Source organism: Danio rerio, chromosome 20 (genome assembly GCF_052040795.2).
Source record: "Danio rerio strain M-AB ecotype USA chromosome 20, GRCz13ab, whole genome shotgun sequence".
NCBI lineage: Eukaryota > Metazoa > Chordata > Actinopteri > Cypriniformes > Danionidae > Danio > Danio rerio.
This window is the reverse complement of record NC_141040.1, coordinates 26,911,875-26,933,190: the sequence shown is the minus strand read 5'-3', so window position 1 is coordinate 26,933,190 and position 21,316 is coordinate 26,911,875. Positions and strand designations below refer to the sequence as shown.

At 38.1% G+C, this 21,316-nt stretch overlaps 1 protein-coding gene across 4 annotated transcripts in view; it reads right to left on the bottom strand.

Annotated features, from left to right (window-relative positions):
• Window positions 1-21,316, bottom strand: part of usp46 (ubiquitin specific peptidase 46) — a 42,579-nt gene that overhangs the window by 15,092 nt on the left and 6,171 nt on the right. For all 4 annotated transcript variants that reach the window (XR_015517398.1, XR_015517400.1, XR_015517399.1 and 1 more), the window contains 3 exon segments: window positions 16,404-16,484; window positions 3,535-3,748; window positions 116-357 (listed from right to left, as the gene is read on the bottom strand). Coding sequence is in view for 1 of the 4 variants with exons in the window: in NM_001244981.1 (NP_001231910.1) it covers window positions 116-357; window positions 3,535-3,748; window positions 16,404-16,484 (537 nt within the window). In the remaining 3 variants the exon portion in view is untranslated.

Sequence of the window (21,316 nt, the reverse complement as noted above, 5' to 3'; positions counted from 1 at the left end):
GATAAAAACCTTGCACAATCTGCCAGAATTTTAAATCAGCAGCAACTTCAAACAATCAATTTCTACATTAAACTAACTACTTTAGTAAACCCTCGATGTATCAGGACCCTCGTACCGTCTCACAGTTGAGACAGCGCGTCTCATTGGTCAGTGTGCCCTGGAAGATCTCATGAACCCAGGTTGGGTCGATTTTGTTCTGCTCCGGCTCTGTGTCTGTGGCGATGGCAGTGCCGTTGTTCTTCAGTCGTCCGTTCTGCTTCTCCTGTTTTCTCTCCTCCTGCAGGATATCAGCCACCGTGTTCAACAGGTAATTCAGGAACTCGTGCGCATCTTGCTGCATGTAGTTATCAAACAGGTCTAGGGGAGGAGCCAGAGAGCAAAAACGCAAAATTAGCTAGCATCTGTGGACAAAGCAACCATTTATGTAGCAAATGGAAAACCTTTTACTTGCTTTGGCCATTTATTTACACTGCATTAGCCTTTTGGAAGCCTCAAAATAAAATAAGCTTAAGCTATGGGAACAAGATTTAGTGAAAATGTTGATCCATATGCGCATTAGCATTGCAGTATGTGTTCAGGAAACAAGCATCTGCGAGCACTTGAAAACCAAAACAACAATGGTGGAAGGCCACTGTACACTAAAAACAATTATTAATTATTTTTTAGTTAAGTGGTTGCAAAGAATTGATATGAGCTTAATTTAAACCTAACACAAACAACAGATAACAGAACCATAAACTGACATAATTTTAAACTACCATTAAAAATGCATGATAAAATATGAATCTTATCTCTAAAATTATAACTTATCTTATTCTTTATGTTATTATAAACATCTTAAGGAGTTGATCACACCAAACGTGCCTTTTTTGAATAATTTACTAACGGCAGTGAGCGTTTTGGGTGCTGCTTATATGCCCTGTGCTCCTTGTGTTTTAACCGCCTGCTGCGCCTTGTGTTTATGACGTTATACGCATGCACTCGTGGTTGAAAAAAAGTAAAGTCTCTGAGCTTAATTTTAAACCAACAAATTAAATTTAGTAACGTTCAATTTATTTCTTTTGTTTAGAGTCAGCACATATTAATTGTTTGCAACCACTTAACTTTAACTACCAAAATCTTGTAAATCCAATTAATCATTTCTTATAGTGTATGTGCAAAGATGCGAAGTGACGATGCCATCTACTGGCCTGGCATGCATTATGCAGCTCTTTTGTTTTTACTGATCTATGAAAACAGAGTATATTTTAATATATCAGTTATCAACTTACAAGTATAAAGCGATATCGGTTATTAGTATTGCATATTATTTCTATATCACTGCATCACTCAGCTTGTGTGTGCTAGAGTAAATGACAAACTCTGTTTTAAAAAGTAATCAATTGCTAATGGAATGCAGGACAATATAATAAGGAATAAGGCAGTATTTTGCACACAATGCAGTCATGTGAACCGAGAGGAACTAAAACTTGAGCATACTGCCGGTAAATGCCACAGCATGTGCAGTCACATACCTAATTCTGTGTGTGTGTGTGTGTAGCTAAAAAAGTGACGTCTTTCTGATAGAGGTCTGTATTGTTAATTCATAGCAAGGGCATTTTCTGGAATGAGACAGAAGAACAAATCCTCTTTTATACCACATATCATCCCTCCCTTCTCCCTCCAAACACACACACCTGATCCGTTACACCTGCTTCTCATTCAGCATTTTGCACAGAGGCTTACTGTTGTGCGCACAGATTTGATTTTTCACATTCTCCTGTCTAAACTCCAGCTACAACTCTAGTAGTTGCCTACCATCTTTACCATAAAACACATTGCACACACAAATATTTAATAATATATATTTAAATTTGTCAAATTTGATAATCTGGACATATTTAGGTCAAAGATGAGATGTCTCATTTCAATGTCTGCATCAAATTAAAAGTGCAAAAGTTATTTTTATAGCGGTTGGACAATTTTATGCATTTATTATCTAGTTAAGCTGCATTTATAAAGCTAGAGACATGAGAAAGCAAAACTAATATGTTCATGAAGCTGACAGAAACAAACAAATATTGTTGTCATATACATGCATTTAGATAATTTTTCATTTAAGGAATTCTAAAACAGCAAATACAAACTTCAGTGCTATTTCACTTCCATTGTGTAGGTATTCAGAGATGGAATCTTTAATTCAAAAGTATGCATTTAAAAAAAATTATTGAATGATTAAGGTTATTTGTGTTCCAACATAGAAAACTCTACTTTCAATGCATGATTTATATTTCCCCCCAAGATTCTTTGATTAATGAAAATGTATTTATTATTACAAATATTTACTATAATTTTCTAATGAATCCATACTGAATAAAAGAGCAAAAACAAAAAAGGATATACATATATTACATTATATAAATATATAAATATATGTAAAAAGACTATGCATTTTATGACATAACTTCATATTTTTGATTTGTTTAAAATTTATTTTCCTAATGTTGTGTTCCCAGAAGGGAATTAGGCCCTGGGAGAGACTGAAGCACTGTTTGACCTACTGAAGGATATTGTACACGGAGTTATTCTGTACTCATATTTGAAGTTTCAAGTTGGTATTCTAAAACAGTTCATCTAAATCAGGGATGTCCAAACTCAGTCCTGGAGGGCCAGTGTCCTGCTGAGTTTAGGTCTAACTTCCTAAACCATTGCTTCATTTGTAAATTGCGAGGTCCCGGAACAAATCGGGGTAACGGATCCGGCATGTTACTCGAGGATGGAGAGGTGTTGCGCATGAAAGTGAAGAGCGGGGTGGGGAGTCACGGAAGAAAGTGAAAGTTACAGCGGATGGGGAGGAGGGCGGTTAAGGAGGGGAATCGGTAAAAAGAAGATTTCAGAGGTGCCGTATCCAGCATGTTCCGTCACAAATTAAGCCCTGCCTATAACACACCTGCCAGGAGGTTTTGTAGTATATCTAATAAAGCCGCGGTCACACTGCACTTTTATCCCCATAGATTTCCATTCGTATGCATAAGCATGCAAATGCAACAGACCGGAATTGCAAGCTCGAGCAACAAGTTTCGCAGTTTGCTGTGTTGGAAAGTTCAAGCTTGGTGAACTCGCATCACGTGGCTGTGTAAAACTAATCAAAGATCAAAACATGATCTCTCTGTGCAGAAATTTAAAATATGGATCAATCCCTCGCTTTTTTAAATGTCTAATCATCTTGTTTAATCTACAGAATTTTGCATGCTCAAACTCAAACTCAAACTAGTGTGTCGATTAGGGTTGGAGCTAAACTCTCCAGGACACTGGCCCTCCAGGACCGAGTTTAGACACCCCTGATCCAAATCAAAGATAAAAGTTCACCTCAGATTGCTGACCTGATCTCACTCTGAACGTGAGTTAGCCATGGCCATATTATTACATGTTGCGGTATACAAAGAATAATAAAAAAAATCTATTGAGGATGGTTGACAGTTTATTCTATGTTAGCAAACAAGGCTTAACTAGGTCATGTTAACCAGCCACACCTTGACCCTTTGTCTCCCTCACCATTTTCCTTGCGCAGCCGTGAGATGAACTTCTTGGGAGGAATCACGCCCACCTTCTTCTTCTGCGTGGCGATGCTGTGGAAGAGGTCGGCCAGACAGGTCAGAAGATTCTCCTTCTTCTTCTGCTGGACTTTATACGCCAACACATTCTCCCTGAACGGCCGGCAGAAATACAGAGCCTGCAACACCGAGTTGCAATAGCATGTGTTTCCAAACTAGAAGAAAAACATATACACAGAAAGGGGAATTAATTTAGGTTGAGCTAATCAATTCTTAAGCGGGAAACAAACAAAGCACACTTGAGATGCAATTAAAACTGATCTATGAAAACAAGAGATAAAATCAGGAACAGTGCATGCTGGAGGTGCGCCAGAAAAGCAGCAGGCACGGGTCAAAAACAGAGATGCTGACCAAATGTGGATCATCTACACAAGAGATTGACAATAAAAACGGCAAAGAACAACCTCCCTCCTCACCGCTAAAAGCAAATCAAAGGGCTGAAAGACTAATTGTGAAATCAAAAGCCCTTTAAAATCATGTCCGGCACAGGCTAAAAGAGCAGCACTCGCTGTTACTCTGACAGCAGAGCATTGTTTCCCTTCCCGTAAAGGTTGTTCCTTTCTGCCCACACTGACAATGGAGTTGTTTTATATGCTTTTTGGTATTTTTATTGACAGTGTAAGCTGAGAGATGATACGTAATAACCACAGGAAAAGAGAGGAACCAGATCAGGATAAAGATCTGACGAGTATTCAAAAATGATAGCATTAATGGATCACATAAACACCTTAAATTTACACCAATTGAAATGTAAACAACATATTTATGGAGCCAGATCAGTTTAAAAAATATTACACTTACAAAATAAAATTCATACATGCACAGAACAATTTACAGAATCCAATTTGTCCAGTTTTAAACTCACAAGTAAAGATCATAAATATGTTTTAGCAGTAGGTAGTGCTGTTGCCTTACAGCAAGAAGGTCACTGGTTTGAGCCTGGGTCTGGCTGGGTCAGTTGGCGCTTCTTTGTGGAGTTAGCATGTTCTCCACGCGTTTGTGTGAGTTTCCACCGGGTGCTCTGGTTTCCCCCACAGTCCAAAGACATGCGGTACAGGTGAATTGGGTAGGCTAAATTGTCCGTAGTGTGTGAGTGTGAATGATTGTGTATGGATGTTTCCCAGAGATGGGCTGCAGCTAGAAGGGCATCCACTGCGTAAAAACAAGCGCTGGATAAGTTGGCGGTTCAGTCCGCTGTAGCGACCCCAGATTAATAAAGGGACTAAGCCGAAAGAAAAATAAATAAATTTTTGATTTGTGTTTTGAATATACGAACTGTATTTGTAGTTTTGAATTGTCTTTTGAATTTATTAATTAGGGGCCAAGCACCATAGGTGCGTAGGCACCCATTGGATCCGTTAGCGTTCCTATTATTATTATTCTTCTTCCGTTTCTTCGGCCGAATTTGAATGGCAGCCCATATGGGCGTATGCGGGAAAGTTGTATAATTTGGCACAATGATAGAGGCCAGTCTCAACATTAATCAGACCAAATATGAAGTCTCAAAATCAAACTCTCTAGCGCCACCACTTGTCCAAACGTTCACGTATGTTTATCATGATAACTTTTGAACCGAATGGGCTACAATCAAAATTCTTTTTTCCTCTGATTCCTTGGCTCGGTCCGATTTAAACGCACCCTATGACGTCATTTTCTGTCATGAATTTTTTCGCGCTATTTAAAATTTTTCTAAAAACCTATTTGATCAAACTCGTCCTAGGCCGTTTCTCCGATTTTCACCAAAATTGAATCACATGATCTACAGACCATGCCAACCAAAAGTTATGGAATTCAAGTTGATTTGACCAACTGTTTTCGTTTAACTTGCGATCAAATTTTACGAAGAACTTGCAAAAATGGACTTGAGAAGATATCTCTGTAACGCATTTACCGATTCACACCAAACTTGGTGTGTGTTATGACAACTAGGGTTTGAGGTTATATGCAGAGTTTCGGCGCACTGCCCCCTAGTGGTCCGGAGATACAAAAAAAAAACTTTTTGGCTTATAACGTCTCAACCTTTCGTCCGAAACTCATAAAACTGGTCTCATTACATCCGGCAGAGCACGTCGAGTCGAATGATGTCTGATTTTCACAGGTCAGCCATTTTGGGCGTTGCCCATTTCCTTTTTAGGCCAAAAATGCTATATTTTACCAACATATTCACATATCATTACAAAACATGTTATGCATCTGGCACAATGATAGAGGACAGTATTAACATTAATCAGACCAAATATGAAGTCTCAAAATCAAACTCTCTAGCGCCACCACTTGTCCAAACGTTCATGTATGTTTATCATGATAACTTTTGAACCAAATGGGCTACAATCAAAATTCCTCTGATTTTCCTCTGATTCCTTGGCTCAGTCCGATTCAAACGCACCCTATGACGTCATTTTCCGTCATGAATTTTTTCGCGCTTTTTTAAATTATTCAAAAAAACCTATTTGATCGAACTCGTCCTAGGCCGTTTCTCAGATTTTTACCAAAATTGAATCACATGATCTACAGACCATGCCAACTAAAAGTTATGGAATTCAAGTTGATTAGACCAATCGTTTTTGTTTAATTTGCGATCAAATTTAATGAAGAACTTGCGAAAATGGACTTGAGGCAATATCTCTGTAACGCATTCACCGATTTACACCAAACTTGATGTGTGTTATGACAACTAGGGTCTGAGGTTATATGCGGAGTTTCGGCGCACTGCCCCCTAGTGGCCCGGAGATACAAAAAAACTTGCTTTTTTGGCTTATAACGTCTCAACCGTTCGTCCAAAACTCATAAAACTGGTCTCATTACATCCGGCAGAGCACGTCGAGTCGAATGATGTCTGATTTTCACAGAACAGCCATTTTGGGCGTTGCCCATTTAAATTTTTAGCCAAAAATGCTATATTTTACCAACATATTCACATATCATTACAAAACATGGTATGCATCTTCAACCCCATGCCCTGAAAGTACTCAAAAACTTCAGGAGCAGCGCAATCTTTTGGCCAAAAGTTCTTGGCCCCTTAATTGCTGCTTGCAGCTATTTTTGTATTTGTGTTTATGAATCGTGTGTTTTGAATTCATGACTTGGATTTGTGTATTTTTGAATCTTGTTTTGAATTCACAAATTAGATTTGTGTTTATGAATCGTGTTTTGAATTTTTGAATTGCATTTGTGTATTTTTGTATCGTGTTTTGAATTCACAAATTACATTTGTGAATTTTTGGATCGTGTTTTGAATTCACAAATTGGATATGTGTATTTTTTGTGTTTTGAACTTACAAATTGGACTTTGTAAATGTTAATTGTGTTTTGGATGTATGAATTTTATTTTGTAAATGTACTATTTTTGAGACCAATCTGGCTCCACACCTATTGGTCACAAACTGAAGTTGAATGTCAGTAGGGCTGGGAGTCCATTCTAAAAAGAACTGATTCCATGGTGCTGAATCTATACAATGGTTGAAACTTGATTCACTCTGAGTATCGCCTCCTTTAACACACTAATATTGTGGACAAGTTCTGCACCTAATAGGCTCAATACACACAATGACACACAAATGCGGCTTTGTACCTTGTATCTAAAGTATATAAAAAATAATTAGGTTTAGTCAAATTCCATAAATAAGCATTACATGACGTGAAAGACTTTATCTCATTTTCATTTTAATTAAAATGCTGACCTACTTACCCGCTTTTTGAACATCTGAAAGAAATTGTGCTGAAAGCCTGCTGCATTAAACGAGCATTAATTAAGGTTTTTTTTTTTTCATTTGTATTAATGTAATGGTGTGGAAAAAAATAAAACAAAAAAAGAATTGCAACAATGTTTGCAATTTACTTGGAAATGATTTGTCATTTAAAAGCCCTTTATTCCAGGTCTACTTTCAGAGCTTAATCCTGTTTTGTACAAACACAGTTCAATAATTTACAGGAACAAAATTGCATTCTAATTAACTCCTTAAAACTGCAGGCAGAGATAACCACATTTGCAGAAATAATACACTGTGTGTTCTAAACTGTACTGAAGAACTAGTTGTTCATGAAGTACTTGAAAAGCTATCAGATTTATCTTTTTATTCTGTATGCGTTGCGCAAGAAATCACAGGCAATGAGGCATGTCTTGACTCAGAGTTGCTAGATCTAAAAAAAATTGCAAACAAGAACAAGTACATAATAAACCCAAAAAGAACAAATAATCTTCAAAATGGAAACTTGTACCATTCATGAACAGTTAACTCCATAAACTTGAAAATAAATACTTTAAATGTTCTCACAAAGACTACTAAAAGTCTATGTACACATAGGGCAACTCGACATTTATAACTGTTTAACTTAGGTGAATACAAAACTCGGAAGATTTATTTATTTTTTTTACAGGAACACCATAATAAAATATTACATTTAACTGTAATCACTTAAATTACAGGGAATGCAATGCAATTTTCTTAGGAAATAATATACTAAAATCATTGACTATCAGGCATGTTATCAGGCGAGGAGAAAAAAAGAAAAAAGACATGTGCATGTGTGTTTTTAAATAATAGAAATAATCCAATACATAAATAAATAAATAATAATATTCTATATATAAATATTTTATATTAGTTACACATTTTAAGTTAAATATTTTGTTTTATCACTTTAAACGTTTAATAGTGACCTAAGTAATATTTAATAGGTTTATACTTTGTACTTTAATGTCGGGACCGATCCACACACCGCGGTTGTCACCGGCTCGGTCCCAGCTATTCCCTTCACTAACCAGCAGAGGTCATCATCACCGGACTATTGACATTACGTCATCCATCTACACTGATTCAGACACACCTGACACACATCTTCAATCACATTCCACACACATATAAGCAGCACTCTCACGCTGCTTCAGTGCGAAGTCTTGTTTTGCCCTGCAGACATTTCTGAGCGTTTTCCCTGACTCTGATTACTTCTTGTTGCCAACCCGGACTGTTTATTGACCCTGTATTTATATTGCCGCCTGCCCTGAACTATTGCCTGCCTTTGGACTCTGATTCTCTGCTGCCAGCCCCGATCCCAGCCTGTTAACCGATGCCGATTTCTAGTCACCTGTCTGCGACACCGTACTCTACTGCTATACACTTGAGTATATACTTCTTCTTGTTGTATCTCATTTATACAATAAACGTACTGCACATGGATCCATCTTTGTCTGAGCATTCGTTACAGAAGACTTCGCCAACATCGGATCCCGCAGCCATGCAAAAGTTTTCTACGGAACTTCAAGCTCAAGCCCAGACACTCTCGGTTCATCAACAACAACTCACTCACCTCACTCAGCTCACGGAGGAATTGGTGAAGGCATTACAAGGTCTGAACATCTCTGCACAGTCACCAACGGAAAGCTTTGCTTTCAACGCTCCTCCCGGCGAAAACCCCAGTGCTGCACAAAACCCACGATTGGCTCTTCCTGAGAAATATGGAGGTAATCCAGCAAAATGTAAAGGATTCCTACTACAGTGTCAGCTATTTATTTCCCAGCAGCCGTATATGTACACAACAGAGAAGAGTAAAATAGCGTTTGTCTGTTCGCTACTCACCGACAAAGCCCTGGAGTGGGCTACCGCCATCTGGCAACCAAGCACCCCTACGTTCGCCACTTTTGCAAGCTTTTTGCAAAAATTTCGCACTGTGTTCGAACATCCTGAGGGAGGTCGCAGCGCTGGTGAGGAGTTGTTAACTATTCAACAAGGCAACCAAACTGCCGCCGACTTCGCTCTTCACTTCCGCACACTGGCAGCCCAGACTGGATGGCTGGATGATACATTAAAGACACTATATCGTAAAGGTCTCGACCCAGAGTTGCAAACTGAACTAGCTTGTCGTGATGAGGGAAAAACATTGGACCAATTCATTGAACTTTCTATACGCCTGGACAACCTCATACGAGCTCGTAAACCACTTCACTCTTTGTCACCCCTCAGCCTAAGACCCAGATTACCCTCAAGCAACCCTCCGGAACCCATGCAAATTGGTCACACTCCACTAACCTTCGAAGAACGGGAACGCCGATTCCAGTTCAATCTCTGCATGTACTGTGGCCTGCCAGGACATATTAAGGCCCGGTGTCCAGTGAGACCCTCCTCCAGATCGCTCCCGGTGAGTTCAGCTCTCTGTTCCTCTATAAATAACCAATGCATAGAAGTTCCCATTTCCCTGACTGTCAATGGTTCTGTAATTAATTTGACCGCTATGATCGATTCAGGAGCCGCCGGTAATTTTATGGATAAGACGTTTGCTGATGACCACAACATCCCCTTATTCTCTTGTTCTTCTCCCATTTCAGTCACGGCGGTAGACGGGCGCCCCCTAGGGACAGGAAGAATAATTCACTCTACATCCAATCTCTCACTCAGAACAGGTTCCCTCCACTGTGAATCCATCAAATTACTAATTATTAATTCTCCTCGTTATTCCGTGATCTTGGGTCTGCCGTGGTTAAAGAAACATAACCCTCTTATTTCCTGGCGGAAGGGTGAGATCATAAGTTGGGACAAGGAATGCCTACAAGATTGCTTACAAACTGTATCTCCCTTACAAGTCAGCTCCATTACAACCACAGAGAAAATTATTCCCCGTTCGGAAATTCCTGAAGAATATCACGATCTGACCGAAGCATTCAACGAGCAAAAGGCCACCGAGTTACCACCGCACCGTGAGTATGACTGTGCAATTGAGCTTTTGCCCGGAACGACCCCCCCACGGGGAAGAATATTCCCTTTATCCCAAACTGAAACCGAAACCATGAACGCATACATTGAGGAGGAACTCAAGAAGGGATTTATTCGTCATTCCACGTCACCTGCATCAGCCGGCTTCTTCTTCGTGGAGAAGAAGGACGGTGGATTACGCCCATGTATCGACTACCGGGGGCTCAATGCAATTACAGTCAAGTACAGGTACCCTCTGCCTCTAGTCCCGGCAGCTCTAGAATTATTACGCACTGCCAAATACTTTACTAAGCTCGATCTCCGTAGTGCTTACAATTTGATTAGAATAAAGAAGAACCATGAGTGGAAAACTGCGTTCTCTACTAATAGCGGCCATTATGAATACTTGGTCATGCCCTTCGGACTAGCAAACAGTCCCTCTGTGTTCCAAGCATTTATTAATGACGTCTTCCGAGACATGCTTAATCGCTGGGTCATTGTCTATATCGATGACATCCTGATCTATTCTGAATCCCTAGAAGAACACATCAGTCACGTAAGGGCAGTGCTTCAACGACTAATCGAACACCGATTATATGCAAAACTAGAGAAGTGTGAATTCCATCAAACATCCATCTCCTTCCTAGGATACATTATTGGCACTGAGGGTGTGGCCATGGATGAGCAGAAGGTGCAAGCAGTATTAAAATGGCCCAAACCCAGAACCATTAAAGAGCTCCAAAGATTTCTTGGCTTCGCAAATTTCTATAGACGTTTCATTCGAAACTTCAGTTTGGTTGCTTCCCCACTCACCAGTTTGACCAGAGGGAAAGGATCAATTATCAAATGGAACGACACGGCTGAGAGGGCATTTGCCAAATTGAAACACCGCTTCGCCACCGCTCCCATCCTTCATCATCCAAATCCTGAGTTACCCTTCATCGTGGAAATTGACGCATCCAACACGGGCATCGGCGCAATATTATCCCAGAAACAGGGTTCTCCATCCAAATCTCATCCATGTGCATTCTTCTCCCGTAAGCTTAACTCCGCGGAACAGAACTATGATGTGGGCAATCGGGAACTTCTCGCCATGAAAGCCGCTATGGAGGAGTGGAGACACTGGCTGGAGGGCGCTAAACACAAATTCACGGTAATAACGGATCACAAGAATCTTGAATACATACACTCTGCTAAAAGACTCAATCCCAGACAGGCTCGATGGGCACTATTCTTTACCCGATTCGACTTTACGGTAACATATATTCCGGGCTCAAAGAACGTCAAGGCAGACGCATTATCCAGAATATTTGAAGAGGAGGTAGTGGAGCAGAAGGAGGAAACTATCTTAGAGAAATCCTTGGTACTGTCACCTATCTTGTGGGATATCACTACTGAGATCGCTCAGGCTCAAACGCAGGAACCACGCCCACCGAATTGCCCCGCAGAGAAAACTTTCGTTCCTACAACCTTGCGGACACGATTGATCGGTGAAATACACAACAACCCCAGCTCCGGGCACCCAGGTATAAGCGGAACAATGGAACTGGTACAGAATAAATTTTGGTGGCCCAACATGCTGACGGACATCACAAGATTTCTCAACAATTGCCGTCTATGTAATATGCACAAGCACTCCCGAAAGCTACCGGCCGGATTATTACAACCCTTACCCACCCCCCGCAGACCATGGTCCCATATAGCTATCGATTTTATAACGGATCTCCCCACATCTCAAGGCAATACCACTATTCTAACCATAATTGATAGATTTTCCAAGGCGTGCAGACTCATTCCCATTCCCAAACTTCCCACCTCTCTAGAAACGGCTGAACTCCTATGTAATAATGTCTTTCGATTTTATGGATTACCGGAGGATATTGTGTCAGACAGAGGACCCCAGTTCACATCCAGAGTATGGATGGCTTTCTTTAAAAGTCTCAACATCAACATCAGTTTAACTTCAGGATACCACCCACAATCCAACGGACAAACCGAGAGGCTCAATCAGGAAATTACACGCTTTCTACGCACCTACTGCCACCAAAATCAAGCCGACTGGAGCAAGTATTTAATATGGGCTGAGTACGCTCAGAACTCGTTACGTAAGGCTGCTACGGGACTGACTCCTTTCCAGTGTGTACTCGGGTTCCAACCCCCACTATTCCCATGGTCTGGCGAACCCACTGAACTACCCGCAGTCAATGACTGGCTTCAGCGCAGTGAAGATACCTGGAACGCCGCTCACACACACTTATCACGAGCCATAAGGAGATTTAGAGAGCAGGCAGATCGCCGTCGACGCCCAGCACCAACATATACACCAGGACAATGGGTATGGTTATCAACCCGGGACCTCCGCATGAAATTACCATGCAAGAAACTCAGCCCCAGGTACGTGGGTCCTTTCAAAATCAATAAACAGATTACACCAGTATCTTTTCGCCTAGAATTGCCCAATAATTACCGTATTTCTCCCACATTTCATGTATCACTTCTCAAACCGGCTGCTGGTCCTGTGGAGGAGGAGAGGGAGTTGGCAGACGGTGCGCAGGGCTCCCCACCCATTGTCATTGACGGTGAAGAAACTTATCAGGTACACGACATCCTGAACTCCAGACGTCGGGGCGGGACACTACAATATCTGGTAGACTGGGAGGGGTACGGTCCGGAGGAAAGATCCTGGGTCAACAGAGCGGACATTCTGGACCCCAACCTTCTACAGAAATTTCATCAGGATCATCCGGAAATGCCGGCCCCTCGCCCCCGTGGAAGACCCCGACGTCGTTATCATCCTCACGTCAGGAGCCGTTCGCAGGAGGGGGGCTCTGTCACCGGCTCGGTCCCAGCTATTCCCTTCACTAACCAGCAGAGGTCATCATCACCGGACTATTGACATTACGTCATCCATCTACACTGATTCAGACACACCTGACACACATCTTCAATCACATTCCACACACATATAAGCAGCACTCTCACGCTGCTTCAGTGCGAAGTCTTGTTTTGCCCTGCAGACATTTCTGAGCGTTTTCCCTGACTCTGATTACTTCTTGTTGCCAACCCGGACTGTTTATTGACCCTGTATTTATATTGCCGCCTGCCCTGAACTATTGCCTGCCTTTGGACTCTGATTCTCTGCTGCCAGCCCCGATCCCAGCCTGTTAACCGATGCCGATTTCTAGTCACCTGTCTGCGACACCGTACTCTACTGCTATACACTTGAGTATATACTTCTTCTTGTTGTATCTCATTTATACAATAAACGTACTGCACATGGATCCATCTTTGTCTGAGCATTCGTTACAGCGGTTAGATGGCGCCACTAACTGGGTTAGTTCTCTTGTGTCCACAGAACATGACTTTCCCTGTAATTTAGTCGACTCTTAATCCAGCATGATAAATAAACTACTAGTCAGTCAACAATCTGAACTGTAAATATAGTAAGTCCAGTTGAACTGGGTAGCCTCTTTAACATTCCATCCCGAAACAAAAATCACTTTCCATTTCCTTCAGCTTAGTCCCTGTTTTTAATAAATTATAAAATATATGTTAATACATTTGTAATATCATCTAAAGTTATGACACTTCCAGGTATTAAATTTGATATGCTAGGGTGTAATGAATTAATGAAGACATAAGGACAAATGACTTGCAGAGAAGAATAACAAATGTGCGTCCTGCGGCTTTATTTATAATAGAGAGCATGTGGTCGTGACATGCAAATGTGAGCACAGAAACGGTGCACAGCCGCTCACACATTTAAAGTGATTTCATAATCTTGCATATTGTCAGCAGCTTCGTCACATTATATATAGGACAACACAATATCATTATGTTATACTCCCCCTCATCAAAAAGACCCAAAAAAGCTTCAGATTTATGCAAATTACAGGGGACACCCCGTAGAGCTCGAAAAATATGGAAATCCAAATTTATACAGAAGAATCACATCCCTGAACTCTGCAACAAAGTGCAGTGAAATAAAGAGTTTTTTTTAGCAGAGAAATGCGACAAAAGAAAACATTAGGAACACCGTATTTAAATGTTTCTTACAACTGTGATCAATTAACTTTCAGGAAACATATTGTCATTTTCTTAAGAATAAATATACTGAAATCATGCACCATGTAACAAAGCAACAGTAAATTAAAAATAATGTCATATTTTGGTACTGAAATATGACAAAAGAGAATATCGTGCAATGCTTCCTGTTTGTCATTTTGATTGATGATTTGTGCTTGCTGTGTTAAAACCTAGAATAAGTGTTTATATTTATGCTTATTTTAAATGAAAAATTAACTGCTGTGTGAAGCTAAAATTAAAAAAACTGACCTAATTATTAGTATTTTGCAATATTATTTGTGGATTGATGTAGGTAGAAGCACGTTTTAATTAAAAACTGTCATCCTCTCTGACTCTCATCCCAAGATCGTAACAGAAGAATTTTCCTCATGAGCAGCATGTTCTCTTTAAAATGATCATTGCTTTGTTTTACTGTTACCTCAAAATGGCAGTAAAATCATAATTAAATCCCGTGACAATTTTTTATTACATTTCTCATTTGAACAATATATAACAATAATTGTGACCTAATTTTTGAGGATTCTTCCAATATTAATAAAAGACAGTAAGAAATTAATAACTGTGAACTGCTTTCAGCGGATCCCCTGTCGATTCAGTGGAAAGCTGAATAAATCGTTCTGCCAAAACTAGAGGCAGCTTGACCTGAAATACTTAACACTGAACAGTTCATTAATCATCCAAGCTGCACTAATGGAAACAGGAATGAATTGTATGTTGTCAAGCTGCCCTGTTTTGATGTGAATATCACGTGCAAATATATTTTGCAGAAGAACATAAATAAACCACTCACTTCTCTCCAAACAAATAAAGTGGACAGGCAAGATAGTGAATTCTGCTTTTATGTCAGTTTAGTGAAACATTTGAGTTGTTTTGTTTTGCTTTTATTGTTGTGTGTGTTCCTCAAATTTCCAATAAATAATGCTGTTGTTCAGTGTAACACTGTATGATACCATGGGCATAAATGAGAAACCTAGACAACTCAATGTTTCACAACAAACCATTTTCATTATGCCACATTTAAAGGGATAGTTCACCCAAAATGACAATTTTCTCCCAACTTATTCACCTTCAAGTGGTTACAAACCTTTATAAGTGTCTTTATTCTGTTGAAAACAAAGCAGTTATTTTGAAGAAACCTGTAAATATGTTACTATTAACATCCATTGTAGAAAAAAATAGCCTGATTTAACTCTTTGTCAATTTAATGGCTACAAATTCATAAAATTTTAGTGAAACAGTTTTATAAAGGAGGCTTGACACTATACACCAATGGTCCTCAACCACCGGTACCGGTCTATGGATCAATTAGTATCGGGCCGCACAAGAAATCATAAATTATTTCGGTTTTGTTTATTAAAGTCTGAACGATCTTTTTGAAAAATGACTGTATTCTCTCACTTAGATATGCGTCACTTGAGTGCCCAAATTTAACCCACAAGCAGCAAAATGAGTAAGAAACAGACGTCTTTGTAAAGTTTCTTTGCAAAGGGGAAAAGGCCCAAGGACCCGTGAACTGCCAAGGATTGGATCCACAACCTATTAGTCAACAAATCAGGTGAATTCACCATGCCTCTGCAAGAAGAAAATCAACTGCTGAAGATTGCAAACAACGGCAGCCTTTTAGGGACCATTCGCATTTGTGTCTTTTCTAGAGTTCGTGCAAGTTCGTTATAACTAGGCCCACACGGAATCTGCACGCGCAGAATTCCACAGATTTTCTGCAGAATTCCGCAGATTTCTGCAGATTTTTAGCCTATTATTAATTCTGTTTATTTACTTGAGTAAAACTATATATCTGAATTCATTCAGTTTTTATTCAGTAGTTTATTACTTTTTAATTCATATATTAAGGTTTTAGTCATGATACTCCGCTGGATACTCCCAAAATAATTCCGCAGAAATCCACAGATTTTTATTATAATTATCTTCTTTTGTGTTCATCAAAAGAAAAACCTTTTGGAAAGGTGAAGGGTGAGCTAACGATGACAGAACTTTCATTTTTGGGTGAATTTCAGAGTTAGAGAGTTTTGATACTTACGTTGACCAATCCAAAATAGTGTTCATTAATAGGGAACTGCTCTGGACCGATGTCTTTCTCCAGAGCAGAGGCATTGGTGCCCTGAAACGACAGAAATAAAGAGAAAAAGAATTAGTTAATTACAGCACTTCCATTTAAATGCAATATTCTCATACCTTACATGAGCTTTTAAGACTAAGTGAGAACACTCAAAGCTATAATTAAATTTCCACCAAGTCATTTAGGTATATTTATAAAAAGCCTTTCTTTATAAACTCCATGCAGTGACACGTGAAATTTTCCTCACATTAAGCCACTTGTATGGAAATATTAGAACACAATGTACGTTTATATTATTGTGAGAGAAAAGAGCTTGAGAAAGACTCGTCTTGCATAGCATGCTATATGTGATACGTTGAACAAAAAAAAAAAACACCATCTCAGTAGCAATGCATATATGTTGATGGGAAAAAAGTTCTGCTTTACTATTCGAAAAAAATTATTTCAATAAAATATTTATCACAATTGAAATGGGCAGCATAAGAACATAATTATATACACGGTAGTCAACAACTGAAGTGGATCAAGAGCCTTCATCAAATTCGACAACTTTCACTCAAATTTCAAAATACTTACTCTTAAAGGTTTCTGACCCACTTCAAATGTTTACACACGCAGTAGTAATAACAATTAAATAACAATAAAATTCTAATATTATTGAGGAAGAAACCTTTTCAAATATATCCATCAATACATTTTCAGAATTATAGCATCTGGTCCTTCTAAATCATCGTTCTAATAAAATATGTTTTACACCCAAGAGATTCATACAGAAATCAGATTGCTTTTTGTCCATTAAAAAGAAAAATTGTGTATGACATTTTGTATTGTATGACAAATTCAGCATCATTTACACAACCAAATAATGTTTATTTTTAACATAATAATTTCCCTTGATTTCTTTAAACCAGCATAATATTATTATATATCACTTTAGCATTATTTATGTAGTACAATAAAGTTAGTTTTCATTTATTTTAATTTCACAATTACATGTAACAGAACAATTTTAGCTGTTTTAGTACTACAAATTCATTTCAGTTCTTAGTTGCCACCGCAACATTTTAGTTTATTCTACCTTATATTTTAGTTTAAAAAGCTAAAGTTAACATAACATTTAACTTACATTTACCTTTCTTTTTAACTTTCAGTGGTTTTAGGCATTTGATTTTGGAGTCAAATCCATTCATACCGATACTCAAGGATCAAGTGTTGTAATGGCTAATTTTATCAGCAACTAAGTGACATGACATTGAAGTTGTAATGGAGCTACACAAAGCTTTAATAATGGAAACAACAACTAACCAAGATGTGAAGCAGGATAAGAATTCATGACAGAATGTAACTGAATCATCGGGAGAAGCTCAGAGTTTCACTTTGGCCTCGGTACAATTGAGCAGTTTTCTCTTCAGTGTAAAGCAGTGACAGATTCACTGAACAGGCTAATTTAAAGTTTAACATCAGTAATAGTTCTGCACGATATTGGAAAAATCTGCCATATACGATATTTAGTTTTTCTGCGATATAAATTGCAATATGAATACAATTTCACCAGATGGGTTGAATAGCTCTGCTTGGAAAGAAAATCGTTAATTAGGATTAATTTGTGTGAGTTTCTAAAGGTGTGTAATGGGTATCATGTATCAATTAAAACAAACATTGTGAGCAAAAGTAATTACAATAGAGCAATGAAAAAAAAATAAACAGTGCTTAATGGTTTTCCAAATAGTCAGACAGTATTCAGGTATAAAAATTGAATTATGAAATAAAGTAAAATAACACTGTGTTCATTGTATTAAATCAGTACAATAATTTCTCTTTAAATTTACAAATGTATTAGAAAATATACTCTTGAAATCCCTTTAAAACAGATGGAATAATAAAGTTTTACTCTTTTATGGTTATACTTTGCTGTGACTCCACAAATGTATTAACTCTTGTGCTGATTAATTATAACCCAACTCAACATTGCATATCCTGCAATGTGACTATTGCGGACACGCACATTGCGATATCAATGCTGAAACAATATATTGTGTGGGCCTAATCAGTAAGAATTCTTTTTTTTAACAGCCATGTCGTTTTCAAGACATTGATTTGATCTAAAGTGAAAGTGAAGACAATTATAATCTGTGTCCCAATTCAGACTCTGCGTCCTTTAAAGATGGCAGATTACAACTGATCTCTGAAGGATCCTGTTTAGCTTCACCATCAAAAAACATAACAACAAACAATGCCACTCTAAGGCACTTGAAAACGTAGTGAAGAGTTAAAAAGCTTTTATTTACATTAATTGAAGCAGGTTGCACATTTGCACTATAGACACTTTCTTAACACTCCATATCTCTTGGAAACAGGTGAGTGGGCTTATAAAACCACCTGTAGAAACACTCTTCTGCAGCACCTGACACTTTATTTAAACTGCATTTTACAAGGACTCAGTAAGGAAAACAAGTTTTACTATAAATGTATCACAATCATGTTGCACTGCTTGCTTCAACCTCAAACAATTCTTTCGCACAATAACCAACCGTAAATACCTATTTTGCACAACATTTACCTTTAATACTTGCACAAAACTCTGCGCAACAATGCAAGTTAAGTATCTTATAGTATATGTTAGTTATGTATTGATGATTCATTTATGTAGTTATGTAGTAATTGTCCAGTAAGACACGACAATTCGTTACTCTGTATTTCCACACATGTAGCGTAACGACAATAAAGCTTGACTGGACTTGACTAGTATATTAAAAACAGCACGCATGTTCGCCTACTGCAAACTTATCTATCATAAGGATGACATTGACAACAAACATATTTAAATATTCAATATTTGACAGGATAAGATAAACAAACACCAATATTAAGACTCAATCATCAGATTATTAGTTAATGGGGTAAGAAGAGAGGTGGAGAAAAAGAATCATTATAATAAAGCATAATTCCAAAGTCAAACAGACAATGCAGAAAGGGAAAAAACAGTACAATATCAACAACATGGAAGCAGTAAGACATGATGAAAACCTAATTCTCCATTTAAATGTGGAACCCGGCAGATCCAGAAAGACTCCTTATTTTAAAATGTTTAAATTTTCCGAGTGCCTTGGACTGTTTGCATATTTAAAAGAATCCTGTATCCAAAGAGCACCAGTGCACCTGAAGCTACTTTTGTTTGTTTTGGAGGTATTAAAACATTTTAATTTCTAGTATTTTTTCCCAATATTAGTGTTTTTGTAGTAGTGTTGTATTTTTAATAATCACGCTTAAATACACACCTTACTAACGCCAAACTGTAGTATAAATGGCTGCCATTATTACAGCACACATCTTTAGAAGCGGAGTCTTTCTGAATAAGTAGATTGGGTATAATGACTAAACACCACAACTGATCCAAGGATCAAAGTCATGCACTGGTCAATTCAAGGCCATGAATGACAGCAGAAAGATGGGAAATAGCTGCTCTCTCTATCTGAGCATTGTCTGGTTTAGTGTTATTAACTTGACTGAGACAGCAAGCTTTTTATCTGAAGGAATTATAATTCCCAGAAGACCTTCATTTCCAGCACTAATAGATCTGCATTACCTATTGAAATATAAATAGAGCATTGTGCAAAGACAGACTTAAGAGCCTGAGCATTTTTAGGCCATAATAATTAACAGGTGAATGAAGGGGGGTGCATTCACTTGTGGGGGCTATCGAATCTTCTGAGCTCATAGCCTTCATAAAATGAAGTGACATTATATTGGCTAAAAAATGTGAAGTTTTTTTTCAACAAACATTTGTCTAAATAGGGGTCATTTGACTTGTCTACACAATTGTCAGATTAGGCATTTTCATTTCTGCTTTGACAACGTCCACAGCACATAAATATGGAAGCATGAAAGGATAAAAATATATATGTATATATCTATTGTGTTTTTATTTCCTCACAATTTTTAAATGATAATCTCATAAAAAACTCGAATTGGATAATTCAGACTTATTTGTAGTTTGTTTATAATTACTAACTTACTTTAAAAATCTGAATTACAAGAGTATCTCTCTATTTGTCACAAATGAATTTCTTTCTAAAACCAATGTAGAAGTAATTTGACTAATCAAACTGAACTGTCCAAATGAATGTCAGAATAATGTACTCTTTAAATATATTAATGTGGACTGTCAAAATGTGAAAAACATGTTTTTTTCAGAGGTCAAGAAGTTTGAACTGTAACTTAAAGTTGTCAGAAAGATACACTCAAACACACGCACGCACAATAAAAACATTTCTGGATCAACGGTCACGTTAAAATATGTAACATTAAAAACCGGCCAATTTTTGTTAAATTAACACAGCATTTTTTAGATTCTAATGTATACCTTACTGTAGTTTGCAATCATGAAACATAAAGTCAAAGTTCTGATTAGAAAATCTGAATTTAAATGCAAATTCACAATCCCAAGAGAATTATGAGATAATTTTCTTTAAAATCTTTTAAAAAATCAGTGGCAGAAAACTTATAATGCCAGATTCATGCACACCCTGTTCAGGGTGTCTGCAAGGTCTTAAAAAGTATTAAAATTTGATAAGTCAATTTAGAGAAATTTAAGGACTTTAAAAAGTATATAAAAGTCTTATCTGTTATTTTATAAGGTATTAAATTTTTTATCAGAAAGCATGCCATGGTTTGCCTAAATTTAATCTGTGAATTTAGGGATGCTGCGTAGTTCATTTATTCATTCATTCATTTTCTTTTGGCTTAGTCCCTTTATTAATCTAGGGTCGCCACAGCGGAATGAACCGCCAACTTATCCAGCACGTTTTTACGCAGCGGATGCCCTTCCAGCTGCAACCCATTTCTGGGAAATATCCATTCACACACATACACTA